This window comes from Oculina patagonica, chromosome 4, assembly GCF_052425735.1.
Source record: "Oculina patagonica isolate OP01 chromosome 4, crgOcupat, whole genome shotgun sequence".
NCBI classification, from domain to species: Eukaryota; Metazoa; Cnidaria; class Anthozoa; order Scleractinia; family Oculinidae; genus Oculina; species Oculina patagonica.
The window spans coordinates 12,205,437-12,222,351 of record NC_135761.1 but is presented as its reverse complement, the minus strand read 5'-3'; the positions used below and the strand labels follow the sequence as shown (position 1 = coordinate 12,222,351).

Here is a 16,915-nt window from a genome sequence, read left to right as displayed (position 1 = left end):
CTGTCTACTGGTCGTCGGTGCTCGTTAAAGCGGTGTTTAAGTCGTCTTTTGGTCTCTCCTATATATTGTTTGTTACAACGTCGACAGTGTACCATGTAGATGAGGTTTTTGGAGTCACAGTCGATATGATTAGGGATGGGTCTAGTCTCTCCAGTAGCAGAAAAAGTGTAGTTGGTACGGCCGTCGGTAATGTAGGGGAAAGTAACGCAGCGGACTTTGCCGCATCTAAAGGATCCCTTGGATACGTTGGTTTGTGTGACAGTCTGTTATTTAGGTGGGAGGGAGCGTTGCGTGACGACCTGAAACTGGGCATCCCTTCCGCTTTAGTTTCTAGTACTCCTCGGCTGTCGTTTCGGCCTTTCGGGCTCAAGTCGCCATGATGGATGAGGCAGAAACCGAACTGATTGACCCGAATTTCAAAGACGTCTTGCTCCACAAATTAAACGAGTTTAGACAATCGAACACTTTGTGCGATACAACTCTTCGAGCTCAAGAACAGGAATTTGCCGCCCACCGTTGTGTTTTATCCGCTGCAAGTCCGTACTTCCGAGCTTTGTTTGCGAGTCAGTTCCAACAAAACAAGGTCGACGAGAGAAGTGTCATAGAGCTGAAGGAGATCAAAGGTGAGGCATTCAAACAGGTTCTTCAGTTCATGTATACTGGTGAAGCAAAGGTTAACTTCTCCACCGCACGAGACCTGATCGTGGCATCAGACTACTTGATCATTCCAAGTTTAAAATCAAGAGCGTCACAATTCTTGGAGAAATCAATCAATGCATCAAATTGCTTCGTTTTGGAGTCGTTTGCTTCCCAGTATCATTGCGAGTCGCTAGAACAAGCTGCAATTGCATATCAATCTCAGAATTTTACTGCTGTGGTGAAGGCAGATGATTTCAAGTCACTTGAGTTTGAAAAGGTCAAGAAACTGCTTTGCAAAGACGAATGAATGATTTGCCACTAATCGGATCCTGTGTTTTGCGTGGAGGATTCTGGGATCGCTAGGGGGCAAACATTGCAAGTCGCTAGAAGAAAATGTATGGCGAAAAGTTGTTTTGACATTTAAAAATACCATTTTGAAGAGAGATCAACGCTTTTTCGCGAGTATTTTATCAGGAATGGATTTGGGCATTGTTGATACTCGAAAGTGTAAGTTTTTGTTTGAATAACCGTGAAATATGTGATCAAGTTTACCGATAAACCTCCTTGCTTTCGTAAGGTTTATTTTGAAATTGACATCTCAAAATGGTTTCGAAGTATTATAAGTTAGGTATATATCGGGAGGAAATTTGTAATAAAGCCTTTTGGGTTGCATTTACGCGTGTACAGGATTATTTCTATGCTAAGTTATACAAATAATTTTAGTAATATGCCCGGCCGGTAGCGATCACTGTCATCATTGTGCGGTATGTGATAACTATCGAAGGTACCCAGAGAGGCAAAAGATTCGTCCTTGCGATGGAATTTTAAGACTCTACCCGCCCAAGAATAAGAAAGATGATTTGCCATGAGCATGGCCGGCTCTAAAACAAGGTCATATCTTTCTCGAAGTAAAGCTTAGCAGCCTCTGGCTAAACAAAAATAAACATGTCATCCGCGATACGAAGCAACACATTCACGCAACACTGTACTAATCAACATCCCCACGGAAAATTTACGATCTTGTCCTTCCAGAACAAATTTAAAGCACATTTTGCAAATATAAATGAGCCAAGATAAATCACAACAGTTCCAATAGCCAATACATAAAGTTCATATAACAATAAATACAGTGCAGAGGTGTAAAAATGTACTACCGGGGAACTACGCAGACCTTCGAACTCTACACATTTGCTGGCGACATTGATAGGGCTCTACTCAACTTAAAACACTTCTTAATAATACAGCTGACAGGATATAGTTCCCGTTATAAACTAGTAATAAACAAAAAAGATTTAATAAACGACCAAATCCAAAAGCGATTGGGAAATTTATAAAAGTCACGATCGTAGGAGGCTGTGAATGTCTGTCACCTTTAATATTACGAAGCCATACTAATTATTTGTTTATAAAAGACGCGACTAATAAATTTACAGCTTGTGCAAACGTTAAATATTATTCAACTACTGAAAGGGCTTTATTGAGCTAATACCAATTTTATAATATTTTGAGACCCCAGTTTAATACGCGATGTCTATTTCACAATACATGTAAACCTTCATAAAAGCGGTAGATTTTATCGCATATCTCACGGTTATTCAAACAAAACCTAACACTTTCAACGTACCAACATTGCCCAAATCCATTTCTGGTAAAATACTGGTGAAAAAGCGTTGATCTCCCTCCAAAATCGTATTTTTGAGCGTCAAAACAACTTTTCGCCATACATTTTCTTCTAGCGACTTGCAATGTTTGCCCCCTAGCGATCCCAGAATCCTCCACGCAAAACACAGGATCCGATTAGTGGCAAATCATTCATTAAATGTGTCTCAAGAGGAACACGTTTATGAAGCAGTCATCACATGGGTTAAACATGACCTGGCATCAAGAGAGTGTTTTTTCCCAGAGCTCTTGAATTGTGTGAGACTATTCTCAATGTCAAAGTATAGTCTACGAAAGATTTCTGAGGAAGAAGAATTGGTCACAAAAAACCACACATGTTTGAGTGTTGTACTCGGTGGTCTGGACTTTGTTATTTTTCCAGATAGATTTCACAATGTAGCACATAAACCTCGTTTGTCTTTACAGAAATATGAGCATGCAGTAGTCCTTACTGGTGGATATGAAAAGGAGCAACCCTCTCAGACAACTTTTGCATTTGTGCTTTCAACAATGCAATGGCTGACGCTGCCCAAGATGCCTTTGCCACAGTACCGACATGGTGCTGATGTTTGTGGTGGACAGTTGTATATGCTGGGTGGGGCACAGCCAGCCCCAATATGTTGTTTTTATCCCAAACAAAACAAATGGAGTTCCATAACCAACCAATTTCCCCCTCGTAGTCACTGTTGTGTGGTCACCTTCAGGGAGAAGCTGTATGTTATAGGTGGAGAGGGTCACCTACACAATGTGGACAGATTTGATCCAGTCTTTTCTGAATGGAAGGCAGTAACATTGATGGAGTACGGTCGCACTGCTCACTGTGCTGTTGTCCAGGAAGACCATATTTATATTATTGCTGGGAATGACAATAGAGGGCACTTTCACACAAGTGTCGAGCGCTATAACCCAACAAGTGACAAATGGGACAAGATTCCTGACATTACCCATCCTCGTAGGTATGCTGCTGCAGCCACCATTTGTGGGAAAATTCTTGTTGTTGGAGGTTTCAGTGACATGCGCTTTGAAAATATAGAAGCTTCTTGTGAATTGTTTGATCCAGATTTAAATCAATGGAGTCTGGTGCCTAGTCCCAATGTTCCTTGTGCTGCCTGTGGCATAGTTAGCTTTAAAGGTTGTGTTTACTTGTTTGGAGGAGAGAATGCCAACCACGAACAGTATAAACTGAATAGTGTGGAGTGCTACAGTGCTAAAGAAAATGAATGGAAAGAAGTCAGTGTGATGCCGCAGCGACTTTACTGCCTTCAAGCATCACTTGTGCTTCTGCCCAAAAAGTACATGCACACAGTGAATACAGTTATTGACCTGTGATTTAATGCCTTCACCCTGAGGGGAGAAGAGAGCTGGGTTGATAAGGAAGCAAGCCAACTAACTGTTATTGACCTGTTGTAGTGTGCAAACAGGCATCTCTCCTGCATGCTCCAAAGGTGTCTGAGATTCAAGCCCCAAAAATTCCATACTTATTGGTAAAAAGCAATGCTCCATGTTTGGAACATCATTATGGAGAAACTCGTTACCGTCTCGGCTAGTAAATTTCATAACTGACGGGGACAGAAATATTTATGTAGTGTCTATTTGGTAATTTATAGCATGCAAGTAACAACTAATCTGAGACACACTCTACTGAGTAACATTACTAGTACGGAATTTTCAGCCTTATCTCTGACCTCTCTTTAGCAGGGAGAAATATTTATTGAGAGAGACTGTTGTTTTCTCAAACCTTAATGCTCATGAACAACTTGTGTTAGGAACAGTAATTTTTCTTATGTTTGGATACTCTCTTGGGTCTGGTTATACACACTCTGCGGTTGGTTGGGCATCTTAGGGGGTCTTGTGAGGGTGGATGGGTGGGAAAGGGCTTGAAGGACACCCATGATACAGAAGAGGAGTGACAAGGATGCCCGGGGGGTACCCAAAAAAGTTTTGTACGGGGAGGCTCCGCCCCGAGCTCTTACCCTTTACCCTTTTATATACCATTTTACCAGAAATTGTACGCCTTTCGTTTACCTTTTAATGAAAAAAGGCACCCTTTCATATACCTGAAAGTCATGGTATAGATTTAAAACATGACGTTTTCTTGTCATATTCTAGTATCGCTTAATAAATGGAAATAATACAGCCATAAATTGCATGTGTTCGAAATGGTATTTTAAATTCCTGAAGCCTGAAAAAGGTACCCCTTTCGGGCAGAGCCTCCCTCGGACAACAAGGATGCTTGTTGGAAATTGGAAACAGCCATTTCTAGGCTCTCATAATTTCTATTTTCCTATTCACCACGACACGTAAGGCTGAAAAGGCTAAAATTTAAAGAAATCTCTAAATGAGCAGTGTTACCCACTGACCTCAAAGAAGCCAATGAGAATGAATGCTCTTGGAAAAAAGTCCGGCTACCCAGTATATAGCATCTGATTTATCACTTTGTCCCACCTTGCAGCAACTGGATTATGCTTAAGATGCCATATAATCCCAGTCCTAAGCTCACTTGCCTACAAACTCCCCTAAAAAAGGTAAAAAAGAGTCACTTCCTGAAGTCTCCACCCCTTCAATTGTTCCCTTGCTAACTTACTTTGAATATCCTCATTGAACATTGTACTTCAAGTAGTATAAAGCAATGAAAACTTTTGCAAATAGAGTGCAGTTTCAAATATTTGCTAAGTAGTCACTAATCCACTGTACCAAAAAAGATGACGTTTGGTACATTTACCCACAATTCTTCCATACGGTGGATTGCTCCCCATCATACTGTACAGTAGACCCATTATTACATTCTTTTGTTATTCCATTTGTTAATAAAATAATCACATCAAGTACACTGAATTGACTTTTTTTCAGTGTCAATATCCTTGTTGTCAGAGCTTGAGTCATTCTTGATACCAGTTGTAAATTTTTAATTTGACGGGGAGGGGGTGAATGAGAGGAGAGGTAAATAGAGGGGAGGGGTGATTATTCGAGGGAGGCAATTACTTCGAAGGGAGCAACTATTCAAGGGGTTGGTAGGGTAAATTTGAGGAAAATTATAGACAAAGTGAAGCCTGTTGACAGGTTATCATCACTCAGACAAAAAGCCATTTTTGGATCTGAACATTTTAGGAATATCGAGGACTATTTAGTCACATATAGGAACCAAATAAAGAAGTATGCATTTGTGCAGCACGCAAACCTTGAATACTTTGTTATTGGACACTTTTATAGCTGCATGCGCTCCAATTTGGTGAAAAATAGGGCATAAGAGCCAATCGGATTCGATTCGAGAATTTTGCTGCATGATAAAATTGCTTTATCAACTCACAGTAGGTAATTAAATGCCATTGGCCACTGACGCAGCGCAACAGTTTCTTTCCCTCGCCCCAAACCCCTCGCATTTTTCTAACTTGCTGTTCTTTGCACTAATCCCCACAAGCCGAACGCCTGGAACAGACTAATAACATCTCCGCGCTTATTTAAAGCTGATTTCCAGTCCGTACTGCGCAGACTCGGGGATTGTTTTCGTTTTTGTTTTGAATTCGTTGAAACGTTACACTTCGTTGACAGCATACATGAAGTTTTTTAGTCCGCCATTACAGTTCGCATCGTTCAAGAATTTCCGATGAGCTGAAACGTCGGTTTGAAATAGCGTCAAGGTTCTTGTACTTGTTATTATTTGTTCTGCAAGGATATCTGGCGTTAATAATGAAGAAACAGGTAAGTTTGTCACGTAATTTTTAGTTTTGCTTTGTTTGTGAGGCTCACATAAACATTGCAGCCGAGATTGCGCAGTACGGACTGTAATTCATCTTTAAATGACACGTATGACTATTAATGCAAGAGGCAACGCAACTCCATTCGGCGATATATTTCGATCAGCATCGTTACTAGATTGCGTGACAAGTTCCCGCTTAGATATAAAATGTGACCTCATACATGAAGTACCTACCTTGCCTTGCCGTGCTGCAAAGTGCAAAGAGAAGGAGAGATGGACAACTACGTGAGTGGGGCGCACGACAATCAAGAGCATACGATGATTAACGAGGATTTTAAAGATGAGTTGCTTCATAAACTAAACGATCTTAGAGAAACGAACATTCTCTGTGATACGACTATCCGAGCTCAGGGACAGGACTTCACTGCCCACAAATGTGTTCTATCTGCTGCAAGCGCGTACTTCCGAGCTATGTTTACCAGTCAAATGAAGGAAACGGAAAGCAATGTTGTGGAGTTACAGGAGGCAAAATCATCGACGATTAGCGATGTCCTTGAATTTATTTACACTGGTAAAGCAAGCATCGATTCCTCCAACGCACAAGACTTGATAATGATCGCGGACTACTTGATCATTCCAAGTTTGAAAACGAAAGCGTCACTTTTCCTGCAGGGCTCAATCAATGCTTCCAATTGCTTGGCTTTAGAATCGTTCGCTTCTCAGTATAACTGTGAGTCACTAAAGCAAGCTGCAGTCACTTACAAATTTAAAAACTTCGTTGCATTCACGAAATCCGAAGTTTTCAGAATGCTTGATTTCGAGAAGCTCAAAGAACTGATTTGCATGGACGAGATAGATGTGTCTGAAGAAGAGGAAGTATACCAGGCAGTGATTGCTTGGGTTAAACATGATCTGCCATCAAGGGAGTGTCTACTTCCTGAACTACTGAAATGTGTACGACTATTCTCAATGTCGAAGTACACTCTGCGAAAAATTCTCAATGAAGAGTTAGTCAGTAAGGACCTTACTTGCACAAAGGTGGTAATTAATGCACTGGATTGCTGTCTGTTTCCAGATCGCTTCAGAGAAATGCCACTTAAACCTCGTTTGTCTTTAGATAAATATGAGCGTGTGGTGGTGATTACTGGTGGATCAAACTCTGAGGATATCTTAAAGGACACCATGTGTTTCGTACCCTCCACCATGACATGGGGATTCCTACCCATGATGCCTTCCTATGCCACTGAATGTGGTGCGGCAGCAGTGTGTGGCGGACTCTTGTACGTATTGGGTGAGAAATTTGATGGGAATAACTCACATTCAATGTGTATCTTTAACCCAAATCAAAATAAATGGAGCTCTCATGACATTACATTAAATCTAAGAGACTTTTCAGTTACATGTTTTAATGAAGAACTGTATGTGATTGGTGGAGAAGGTTCTTGGCATGATGTTCAAATATTCAACCCTGTTCGTGATGAATGGAGGCAAGCAGCACCGATGGAATCTCGTCGCGCTGATCATAGTGCAGTTGTGCTGCAAGATCATATTTATGTAATTGCTGGTCATAATGGTGAAGTTTGTCTAAACAGTGTGGAGTGTTATAATCCATTATCTGGTCAATGGAATAAGGTTTCAAGTATCTCTAAAGTCCGAAGGTCTGCTGCTGCTGCCACAGCTGGTGAGAGAATTGTTGCTGTTGGAGGATTTGGTGACATGTCACGTTTAACCATAGAACCGTCCTGTGAAGTCTTTGAATTGAATACAAATCAGTGGAGCCTGGTGTCTATTCCTGGTGTCCCCCGTGCTTGTGGTAGTGCTGTGAGTATAAACGACATGATTTACTTATTTGGAGGAGAAGATGAAGAAGAATGCTTGGCTACAGTGGAGTGTTTTGATATAAGGAGCAATAAATGGCATGAAATGGCCAATATGCCAAATCATTGTTCATCACTACAAGCATCTTTGTTGAAATTACCAAAAAAGTATATCGCTTTAGCTAGTTACTGAAAAAACCTCTCCCTGGGAGGGGTGGGATATTTACTCACGTTTGCTAGCCACTGTATTGGGTAGGCTTAGAAAGAACTGGGAACTAATCATTCGTGCTGCAAATTCCACACGGATTTTAAAACTCTATGATTTAATTTACAAACTAAAAGAACACTGTTCTACAGTAGTTGTGTGGTTAAGTTACATGGATGATTAGAGCATATTCACAACAATTTTGCGCCTTATCAGAAACCCGTAAGGGTTGAAACGTGTAATTCCCTATGATTGGCATTGTACAAAGCGTTTGCACATTCGTTTACACTAAGTACCATATTTGGAAAAGCTCGCGCTCGATGGCGTAATCTTGTTTTAAACCAAGCTTGGTTGAATAAAGTTAAATTTGGTTAAATTCTACTGTTTCATCTTCTTGAAGTAATCTGGAGAACTTCGCTTCGATACACTTAATATATTTCTTTAGTTTCTGTAAGAAATTTACGGCGTTTAGGTCGAAATTCAAGCAACTTACCGCAAAACCAAAAATTATGTTGCGTGTGTAAAGCATTCACGTACAAATTCTTGTTTCCAAAGATGGTACTAAGCAAAATGGATATTCAAACGCTGTGCGCGCGCATGGGTTTCTGGCCTTATAAGAATTAAATTAAGGATGATGGCAAAATACTGAAAATTATATGCTTTTGATTTACATCTACTGCCAAAAGACTTATTTCAACACTTATTACTTTGCAGTTACTCATATATATATTCCAGTTTGAAGCTCATTCTCATTCCCAGAGCCACTTGCCCCTCTTAGCTGGTAAAGCCTGTGCACAAGAATTAACGAGAAGCAAGAGGCTCTGGAGACACATGATTTGATTGGCTGGATTTTACAAAAGGAACAGCCAGTCAATTGAGCCATTTTAAATTCCCTTTGTTATACTAGAGTTTGAAATGGTTGATTTGATTGGCTTGATTTGAAACTCCCTTAATTGTTAAAATGTAGCCAATCAAATCATGAACATATCACTTGTTTTCCATGCATAGCTTTCACTGGCTAAGAGAGACAAGTGAATCTGGGGAACAAGAATGAGCTTGAAACTCGACTGATATGCGTTGAAGTGTTGAAGTAAGTCTTTTCACAGTAGATGTTTATCATAAGCATACTTCAGCATGGACGAGAATGTTTTGAAGCTCACCTAAAATCTGTGTTTTGTAGCAACATTAAACCAGATGGAGGGAGTAGGGATTAGATAATTTAGTCGATGTTTTAGGAGTTGCTATAATTTGATTTTTAATAGCTTGTTCTGACCAGTGTGTCAACCATTTTACATAGGTGTTGTAGTTCCAGAAGTGTTTGAACTCCTTCCTTCTGATTGGCCAGAAAAACAGTTTTTCTGGCCAATCAGCGAGGATGACCAGCTGAGCGGCTCTGACGCCTTCTTACACGAAGTTGTTTTCCTCATAGAATCGTCGTGGTTGTTTAGAATTAGCCCGTCCATCGGATAATTTTACGTGGAGAGCCTCAGATAAAAAAAAAACAACAACAACAAAACAATGAGGCCTGGGAATTTGCAAACTGTGGCATAGCGCAAGCAAACAAATGAGTTTTTATAGCTATATAAGCGATGCACCACTTTCTACACTGTTTATAAGTTTTGTTTTGGTTATTTAAATATCCAACAAATCAAACAAAAAACCCTTTGTTTTAATAGTCAAGCTGGCAACAAAATAACAATAGGTGTCGTCAGCGATATGTTCGCTATTGCGTGGCCCGTGCAACGAAGACACCCACACCGTGGAAAGTTTCAGAAGTCGTTTAACAATCAAGGAAAAATAATAAGAATTGTTGTTTACTCGCAACTAACAGTATAAAACTGGAAGTCGTGTAAGGCTTATTCTTTTCTGACACTCTCCACGTAAAATCATCCGATGCACGGACGCAACCACGACGAGTCTATGAGGAAAACAACTTCGTGTAAGGGACGGTTCATTTTTTATGAGATGGGGGGGGGGGGGCTGGTGGGAATTGAGGGGGGGCCATCCAAAAAAATTTGGCTTTAAAGGGGGGGCAAGCCAAAAAAAAATGGTCTGTAAGGGGGGGTCACTAAATATAATTGTACTTTTAAGTGTTGTAAAGAGGCTTCTGTAAGAGTAAAAAATTTTTGCCAGAACTTCGTGTAAGAAGGCGTCAGAGCCGCTCAGCTGGTCATCCTTGCTGATTGGCCAGAAAAACTGTTTTTCTGCCCAATCAGAAGGAAGGAGTCAAACGCTTCTGGAACTGGTTCGGAAAAAGAAAGTGCCCAGGGGCTCTCCCAAGCTTGTTTTAAACTTTCGCCCGAAAATCCCGTCGTCCCGACTAACTGCCCCTGGGTCTCTGAGGATGGCCGTCTCGCAAAGTCTCGTGTTTACCATTCGACACCCCTTGAAAACAATGATTATGCAAAATTTTGGAGGGACAACAAAGAGTATTATGGTATTTTTGAAAATGGCCTATTGAACTGATGGATTTCTTGATATCTATTTATAGCTCGATGCCGGTTACATCTTGGATTTCTTGAATACCTGAACGCCGTTTATCCACCGATTAACTTAGAAGGTTAAATGCAAATATTCCGATCGCGTTTTAAGTAATTCAAAAGCTTTATGTTCATTACACGAATGGTGGTGATCCAAAACTTTTTTTTATCCCTTCTTAAGACCTCTTAAAATTTCATCGCCTTACCGCACCCGTCAATGTTTGACCTCAACGGTGGAGGACAGGCGCAGACGAGGGATTTGACAGCAATATTTGTCCGTAGTGGAGTTTTTTGGATTTTATTCTTTTGGCCATCCTTGTGCTGGGGTGGAGCATTTAAACAGAAAATCCCCTTCACCTATACCCGGCCTTCCCCTCCCCTCCCCATCTGCGCCTTAACATTGTTAGGTGCATAACATCTTACACTATGCAACTCCTTTTTCCGGGACATTTTCCGGGACATTTCGATCTTCTGACTGATACGTTACCGACTACTAGATTGCGTGACATTACCTCGCATAGGTATAAAATGCGTCCTCATACATGAAGCACCTACTCTCCCAGAAGCGTGTTGATCAGATCGAAGAGAAGGAAAGATGGACAACTGCGTGCATAGTGAGGACGACAAGCAAGAGAATGAGACGATTTACGATGATTTCAGAGACGAGTTGCTTCATAAACTAAACGAACTTAAAGAAACGAACATTCTCTGCGATACAACTATCCGAGCTCAGGGACAAGACTTCACTGCCCACAAATGTGTTCTATCTGCTGCAAGCCCTTACTTCTGGGCTATGTTTACCAGTCAAATGAAGGAAACGGAAAGCAATGTTGTGGAATTACAGGAAGCAAAATCGACGACGATTAGCGATGTCCTTGAATTTATTTACACTGGTAAAGTAAGCATCGATTCTGCTAACGCACAAGACTTGGTAATGATCGCAGACTACTTGATCATTCCAAGTTTGAAAACGAGAGCGTCACTTTTCCTGAAGGGCTCAATTAATGCTTCAAATTGCTTGGCTTTAGAATCGTTTGCTTCTCAGTATAACTGTGAGTCACTAAAGCAAGCTGCAGCTACTTATAAATTGGAAAACTTCGTTGCAGTCACGAAATCTGAAGATTTCAGAGGGCTTGATTCAGAGAAAGTCAAAGAACTGATTTCCATGGACGAGATAAATGTGTCTGAAGAAGAGGAAGTATATAATTCAGTGATTGCTTGGGTTAAACATGATCTGCCATCAAGGGAGTGTTTACTTCCTGAACTACTGAAATGTGTAAGACTGTTCTCAATGACAAAGTTCAGACTACGAAAAATTATCGATGAAGAGTTGGTCAGTAAGGACCCCACTTGCATGAGGGTAGTAATTAATGCACTGGATTTCTGTCTGTTCCCAGACCGCTTCCAAGACATGCCACTGAAACCCCGTTTGTCTTTAGATAAATATGAGCATGTGGTGGTGCTCACAGGTGGAGAAAGTGAGGAACGTTTAAAAATGGATATGAACTGTTTTGTACCCTCTACCATGACATGGTTGTCCCTACCCATGATGCCTCACCCTCGTAGTCATCATGGAGCCGCAGTGTGTGGTGGACTCTTGTACGTACTGGGTGGGAAAAACTCTGCAAAAATGTACTGTTTTAACCCAAAACTAAATAAATGGAGCTCCTATGATAAAAAACTAAATGTAAAAGACTGTTCAGTCACAGCTTTTAATGAAGAGCTTTATGTGATCGGTGGAGAGGGTTCTTGGCATGATGTTCAAATATACAGTCCTATCTTTGATAAATGGAGGCAAGTAGCATCAATGGAAACTGGCCGTGCTAGTCACAGTGCAGTTGTACTGCAAGATCATATTTATGTCATTGCTGGTCATAATGGTGAAGTTTGTCAAAACAGTGTGGAGCGCTACAATCCATTAACTGGCCAGTGGGCCAAGGTTTCAAATATGTCCAAAGTTCGACGGTTTGCTGCTGCTGCCACAGCTGGTGAGAAAATTGTTGTTGTTGGAGGATTTGGTGACATGACGGATACAATTATTGAACCTTCCTGTGAGATATTTGAGCCAAGTACAAATGAGTGGAGCCTGGTGTCTAGTACTGGTTGTCCTAGAGCTGCTGGTAGGGCTGTGAGTATAAATGACATGATTTATGTGTTTGGAGGAGAAAATGAAACCTCATACCAGGGTGCTGTGGAGTGTTTTGATATTAGAAATAATAAATGGCATAGAACAGCCTCATTTCTGCCACCAAATATGCAGGTTTCATACTTCCAAGCATCCCAGCTAAAGCTACTAAAAGAGTTTGTCCACTAACTAGTGACTGAAAACCTCCACCTTAGGGAACAGTGGCGCAGTTTACAGGCTGTAAATGAACTGAGAACTAGTTGTGCCATGAAACAGGTTCTTCCCAGGAAACACTCTAGTTTAAACAGACCCTGAGACACCAATGCCATACCCAAGAATCCTAGGCTATTCTACATCTTTTGCATGCATGGTCAGTTTTAGTTTATTTTATTCACAACTGATCCTAACTCAACAAATGTTACTAGTCTGAATGTTGAAGGGGTAAACCAGTAAAATCTCCATTAAAAACTGTTTAAAGAGGACAGGGCATTTTTTTGCCTGGAATCAAACAAAATTGCCTGGGAACTGGAGACAAAAATTATACCAGGGATGTATCAAGGCATTGTGATTGAAAAAAATGGGACATTGCATATAATTAAAAAATCAGAAGTATACTCAGTGTTTTCTGGAGGACCCTCATAATTACATTTCTCAGCCTGTGTACAACAGTCAACTCTCTTTTAACGGACACCTCTATAAGACGGACACCTCTTAAGACCGCCACCTTGTGTTAGTCCCGTCCCTGCCGTTTTTCAGTCATTGTACTGTAACAAAACTCCCTATAAGACGGACACCTCTCTAAGGCGGACAGTTGGAGCCGGTCCCGATGGTGTCCGTTTATGAGAGAGTTGACTGTATTCATTATAAATTCAAAATTGCAAAAAAAAAAAGAAAAAAAAGTAGCTAAAACAGCCGCGTAATTGCCGTTATTAGTAACTAACCGACAATGCTAGTTATTAGTTAATTATAAGGTAATATTTTTTTAAAAAATTACAGAAACTTTGTTGTTATTGACTTGATATTTAATCAACAATACTTATTCGCAGTTGTACTAGCTAGTACAGTAGTTTTACAGTTACAATTAGGAATACAAACATAATTACACAAGCAAGTAATTAATTAATTTGAGCAGAAAAATTTCTGTCATTTATAAAATGTTATTAAATCATTCTTTTTTGTGGAAACGTATTTTTTATTTGATATTTATTTTTAATTTTCAATTTGAAACCCTCTATATATGGGGGTACATGCTTCTCCTGCAATCCCAAATTCATGGTACTTGTCAAATGCCAATTATTAGAGTTGACGACAGCCTTAGAAGCGGCATAAGAAAATAATGTAAACAAATGTTATACTCGTTTTATCAGCTATGCAGTAGTCTTGAGGTTTTCCATCTGACTCGGTTTCTAGCACGAGAGACGACTCGCTTTCACTTTTTTTTATCGCTGTTTACATGTATATTGACTCATCTTCCACTCCTTGTCTAATGCAATGTCATAGCCTTGCTTGCATGATGGAAACAAAAATGGCCGCTCGCGGCAGCAAAATGACCATTTTGTTGTCCTAAATATAGCAACAAAATTCAATGTCAAAGCAAATTATTGGTATTTTCAGTTATTTCATCATATGAACTTTCATTTAGAGACTCTCTGTCGACCGGAATGCATTGCGCGCCTCGACTCGAGGTTTCGTATGATAGAAAACCTTCGTTTTGAAGTGATTCGTCGTAGCCTGTTCCAATCTCTGTTAATCTAAGAAATCGAGTGGGTTTTTGAAAATACTTTTGCTGTTCTTAGACAGCTTAAACATCTTACCTTTTAAAAGAGAGAATATTTTTGGCATGTTTATCAAGATGTGTTCGCAACATTGGCGGGTTTCTAGACCCTTGTTTCCCTTTGTGTTGATTAGATTTATTGTGGACCCTTAACTTAAAGATCCAATCTCCCGACAGGAATAGCAGGATCTTCGTCCACGGTTTTTTTGCTGCTTGCTAAGTTTCTTCTTATTTTAATTTCTTTTTAAAAAACGTTCTGAACTTTGCATGCGGTCTATTATGGTCTATTAGAATATACTAAAACAGTGGATAGCGTTTTTGGCGCGCGCTGTTTGGCTACTCAAACTCGGAATATCCTTTGTTATGCATGTTCACGTCAGACTGGCTAGTTTCACCACCAAGCCTCGCTTCTGAAGTGCAAACTTGTAAATTCTATCATGTACGAATTCCCAAAGCAGCACAGATTAAAAGAATGCCCACGTGAAAACTACGTGAAGGTTAGGAATAATTCGCACAAACGAGGCTTGGTGGTGAATTTTGAGCATATGGCGTTATCGCGCATAAGGCCTATTAGTATAATTTCAGAGGTGATTATAAGAATTGAAGCATTCTGATTGGTCGAGAAGCTCGGCTTATGAGGCTATATTCACCCCGCGCGAGGTGATTATAGCTTTGAAGGCTTGGTTACTTAGCCATGCCACCTTTGACATCCAGGCAAGTAAACATGGCCGCTTTTGCTGAATGAAAATTTCTTTGATTTGAAAGAAACTCGTTCAAGTCCTAGATATTTTAAACACTGGGAATTTTTCAAATTAACTACCAAGGCTTTTGGACCGAAAATATTTTCAAGAGATGGTTCTCAAGGCATTAGAAATGATCGTAAACACGGCGGTTTTGGCGATCGATGAGAAACTCAGTCAGATCGATTGAGCAAACATTATTTAGTTCTCTTCTCACCGGAGCTTCTCATTTTCGAGAGGATTCCCACATTCGCTTAGAAGTCATCAACAATCATACAAAGGTAACGGACATCTTTCTTTCTCATAGTGTTTGTTTTGTTCCGTTTTAAAGGAAAGGTAATCTTTAAAGGAGAAGAACTAGTCAAAAGTCATTCTTTCGGGCTATTTTATCTCACTGTTTTAGAATATACTAAAACAACTATTAACATCGAGGTCAGTGTCGGTGGGTATTAAAGATAAATTAACAACTATTCACCGAAGTGGAAGTGGTGGATATTTACCCGGCGAGGTAAATATTCACCACAAGCCACCGAAAAGTGAGATAAAATAACCCGAAAGGATGATTTTTGTCTAATTTATTCCTGAAACGATTACAAGTTTCGTGCGCGCGTTGCTCGGAGATGAAAAGTTAACAACTATTGATCACCACTAGCCACCGACACTGAGGTGAATAGTTGTTTAGTGAGATAATATAGCTCGAAAGAATTATTTTTGACTAGTTTTCCCTAAAAAGATTACCAATTTTCTCCCGCGCGTTGCTCGGAGGTGAATAGCAAAGGATATTCCGAGTCTGAGTAGCCAATCAGCGCTCTATTAAGGCACAGCGAAATTTTTAATGTTCTTCGGTAAAAACCGTGAATATGCCCAGAAAATGAGGGATCGCATCTTCAGCCTTTCGTCAATTTTAATGTTAATTAAAAATACAGCTTGTAATTTACAAGAACGAAACAAACTTCGTTCATATAACTAGAATGATTCATCTGATCTTACTTTTAAGTCACTAAATTTTCTGTGGCCTCTGTCCACCTTCATCAGAGTAAAATGTTATTAAGTCTACTGATCGCCACAGACAAATAGTAAACTTTGTTCAAGTAATTTGAATAAGTAATGTGCTCTTTTCCGAGATGTATATCTCATACTAGTAGATTTTAAATTAATAAAAACTGAAAACAAACCATTGTAAAAGCTTCAAGGACACCTTGCTGGGCCAGTTTAATTTCACGTTATAATTGCACATTTTGATATTTGAAAAGAAAAACAAACTACACAGACTAATATCGACAAGTTCTTTGTCTCCTCATCAAACACTATTTTATCTTGACTTAACCGTGTGAAATTTTGAGATGAGCACAAATTGCACAATATTTCCGCAAGCACTGGAAAAAGCAAAATAAACTGTACTAAATTTCCAAACGTTCCATCGACACCAGCTTTTAATCGGAGCGAAGGCAAAGAATGATCTGTTTTTGACGAAGGACGATTGTTGTACGTTACGACAAAAAAGGCGTTAAAAACCTATGAAGTTCTCGCTTCTACACAAACTTCAAAAGAGAATTGAAGTTTTATAGCAGCAGTTATAATTAAACGTGTCTGTTCTTATCACCGTAAAAATTAAAAACGGTTTTGTATGCTTGAGGGCAAACCCTTTATTTAGCCTTACACTGGCTTGAACGTCGGTTTGTTTGACGAGCTTAGAAAACTACGGTTCAACCAGCTGTTCAATTTAACTCGCGTGCGTAACAGGAAAAAATGTCTTTTTTTTTATTTCGTCTACGAAAA

At 39.9% G+C, this 16,915-nt stretch overlaps 3 protein-coding genes across 3 annotated transcripts; all 3 read left to right on the top strand.

Moving 5' to 3' along the window:
- LOC144649559 (kelch repeat and BTB domain-containing protein 3-like) lies at window positions 1-5,127 on the top strand. Its single transcript, XM_078509072.1, has 2 exons — window positions 1-942; window positions 2,454-5,127. Exons 1-2 carry the CDS (start codon window positions 377-379, stop codon window positions 3,625-3,627), a joined length of 1,740 nt encoding a protein of 579 aa, XP_078365198.1. The 5' UTR covers window positions 1-376; the 3' UTR covers window positions 3,628-5,127.
- Window positions 5,128-6,258: 1,131 nt separating this feature from the next.
- Window positions 6,259-8,325, top strand: LOC144649558 (kelch-like protein 24). The gene has a single exon (XM_078509071.1). It carries the CDS (start codon window positions 6,269-6,271, stop codon window positions 8,003-8,005), a length of 1,737 nt encoding a protein of 578 aa, XP_078365197.1. The 5' UTR covers window positions 6,259-6,268; the 3' UTR covers window positions 8,006-8,325.
- A 2,523-nt stretch (window positions 8,326-10,848) lies between these two features.
- LOC144651478 (kelch-like protein 12) lies at window positions 10,849-13,043 on the top strand. The gene has a single exon (XM_078511420.1). The coding sequence runs from the start codon at window positions 11,093-11,095 to the stop codon at window positions 12,809-12,811; it is 1,719 nt and encodes a 572-aa protein (XP_078367546.1). The 5' UTR covers window positions 10,849-11,092; the 3' UTR covers window positions 12,812-13,043.
- The last annotated feature ends 3,872 nt before the right edge of the window (window positions 13,044-16,915 follow it).

What these genes read in the sequence shown, in the direction of transcription:
- LOC144649559 (XM_078509072.1), top strand. Translation starts at nt 377, where the DNA reads ATGATGGATGAGGCAGAAACCGAACTGATTGACCCGAATTTCAAAGAC. An exon ending in AAACTGCTTTGCAAAGACGA is followed by an intron (nt 943 to 2,453) that starts ATGAATGATTTG and finishes GGCAAATCATTC; the next exon opens with ATTAAATGTGTCTCAAGAGG.
- LOC144649558 (XM_078509071.1), top strand. Translation starts at nt 6,269, where the DNA reads ATGGACAACTACGTGAGTGGGGCGCACGACAATCAAGAGCATACGATG.
- LOC144651478 (XM_078511420.1), top strand. Translation starts at nt 11,093, where the DNA reads ATGGACAACTGCGTGCATAGTGAGGACGACAAGCAAGAGAATGAGACG.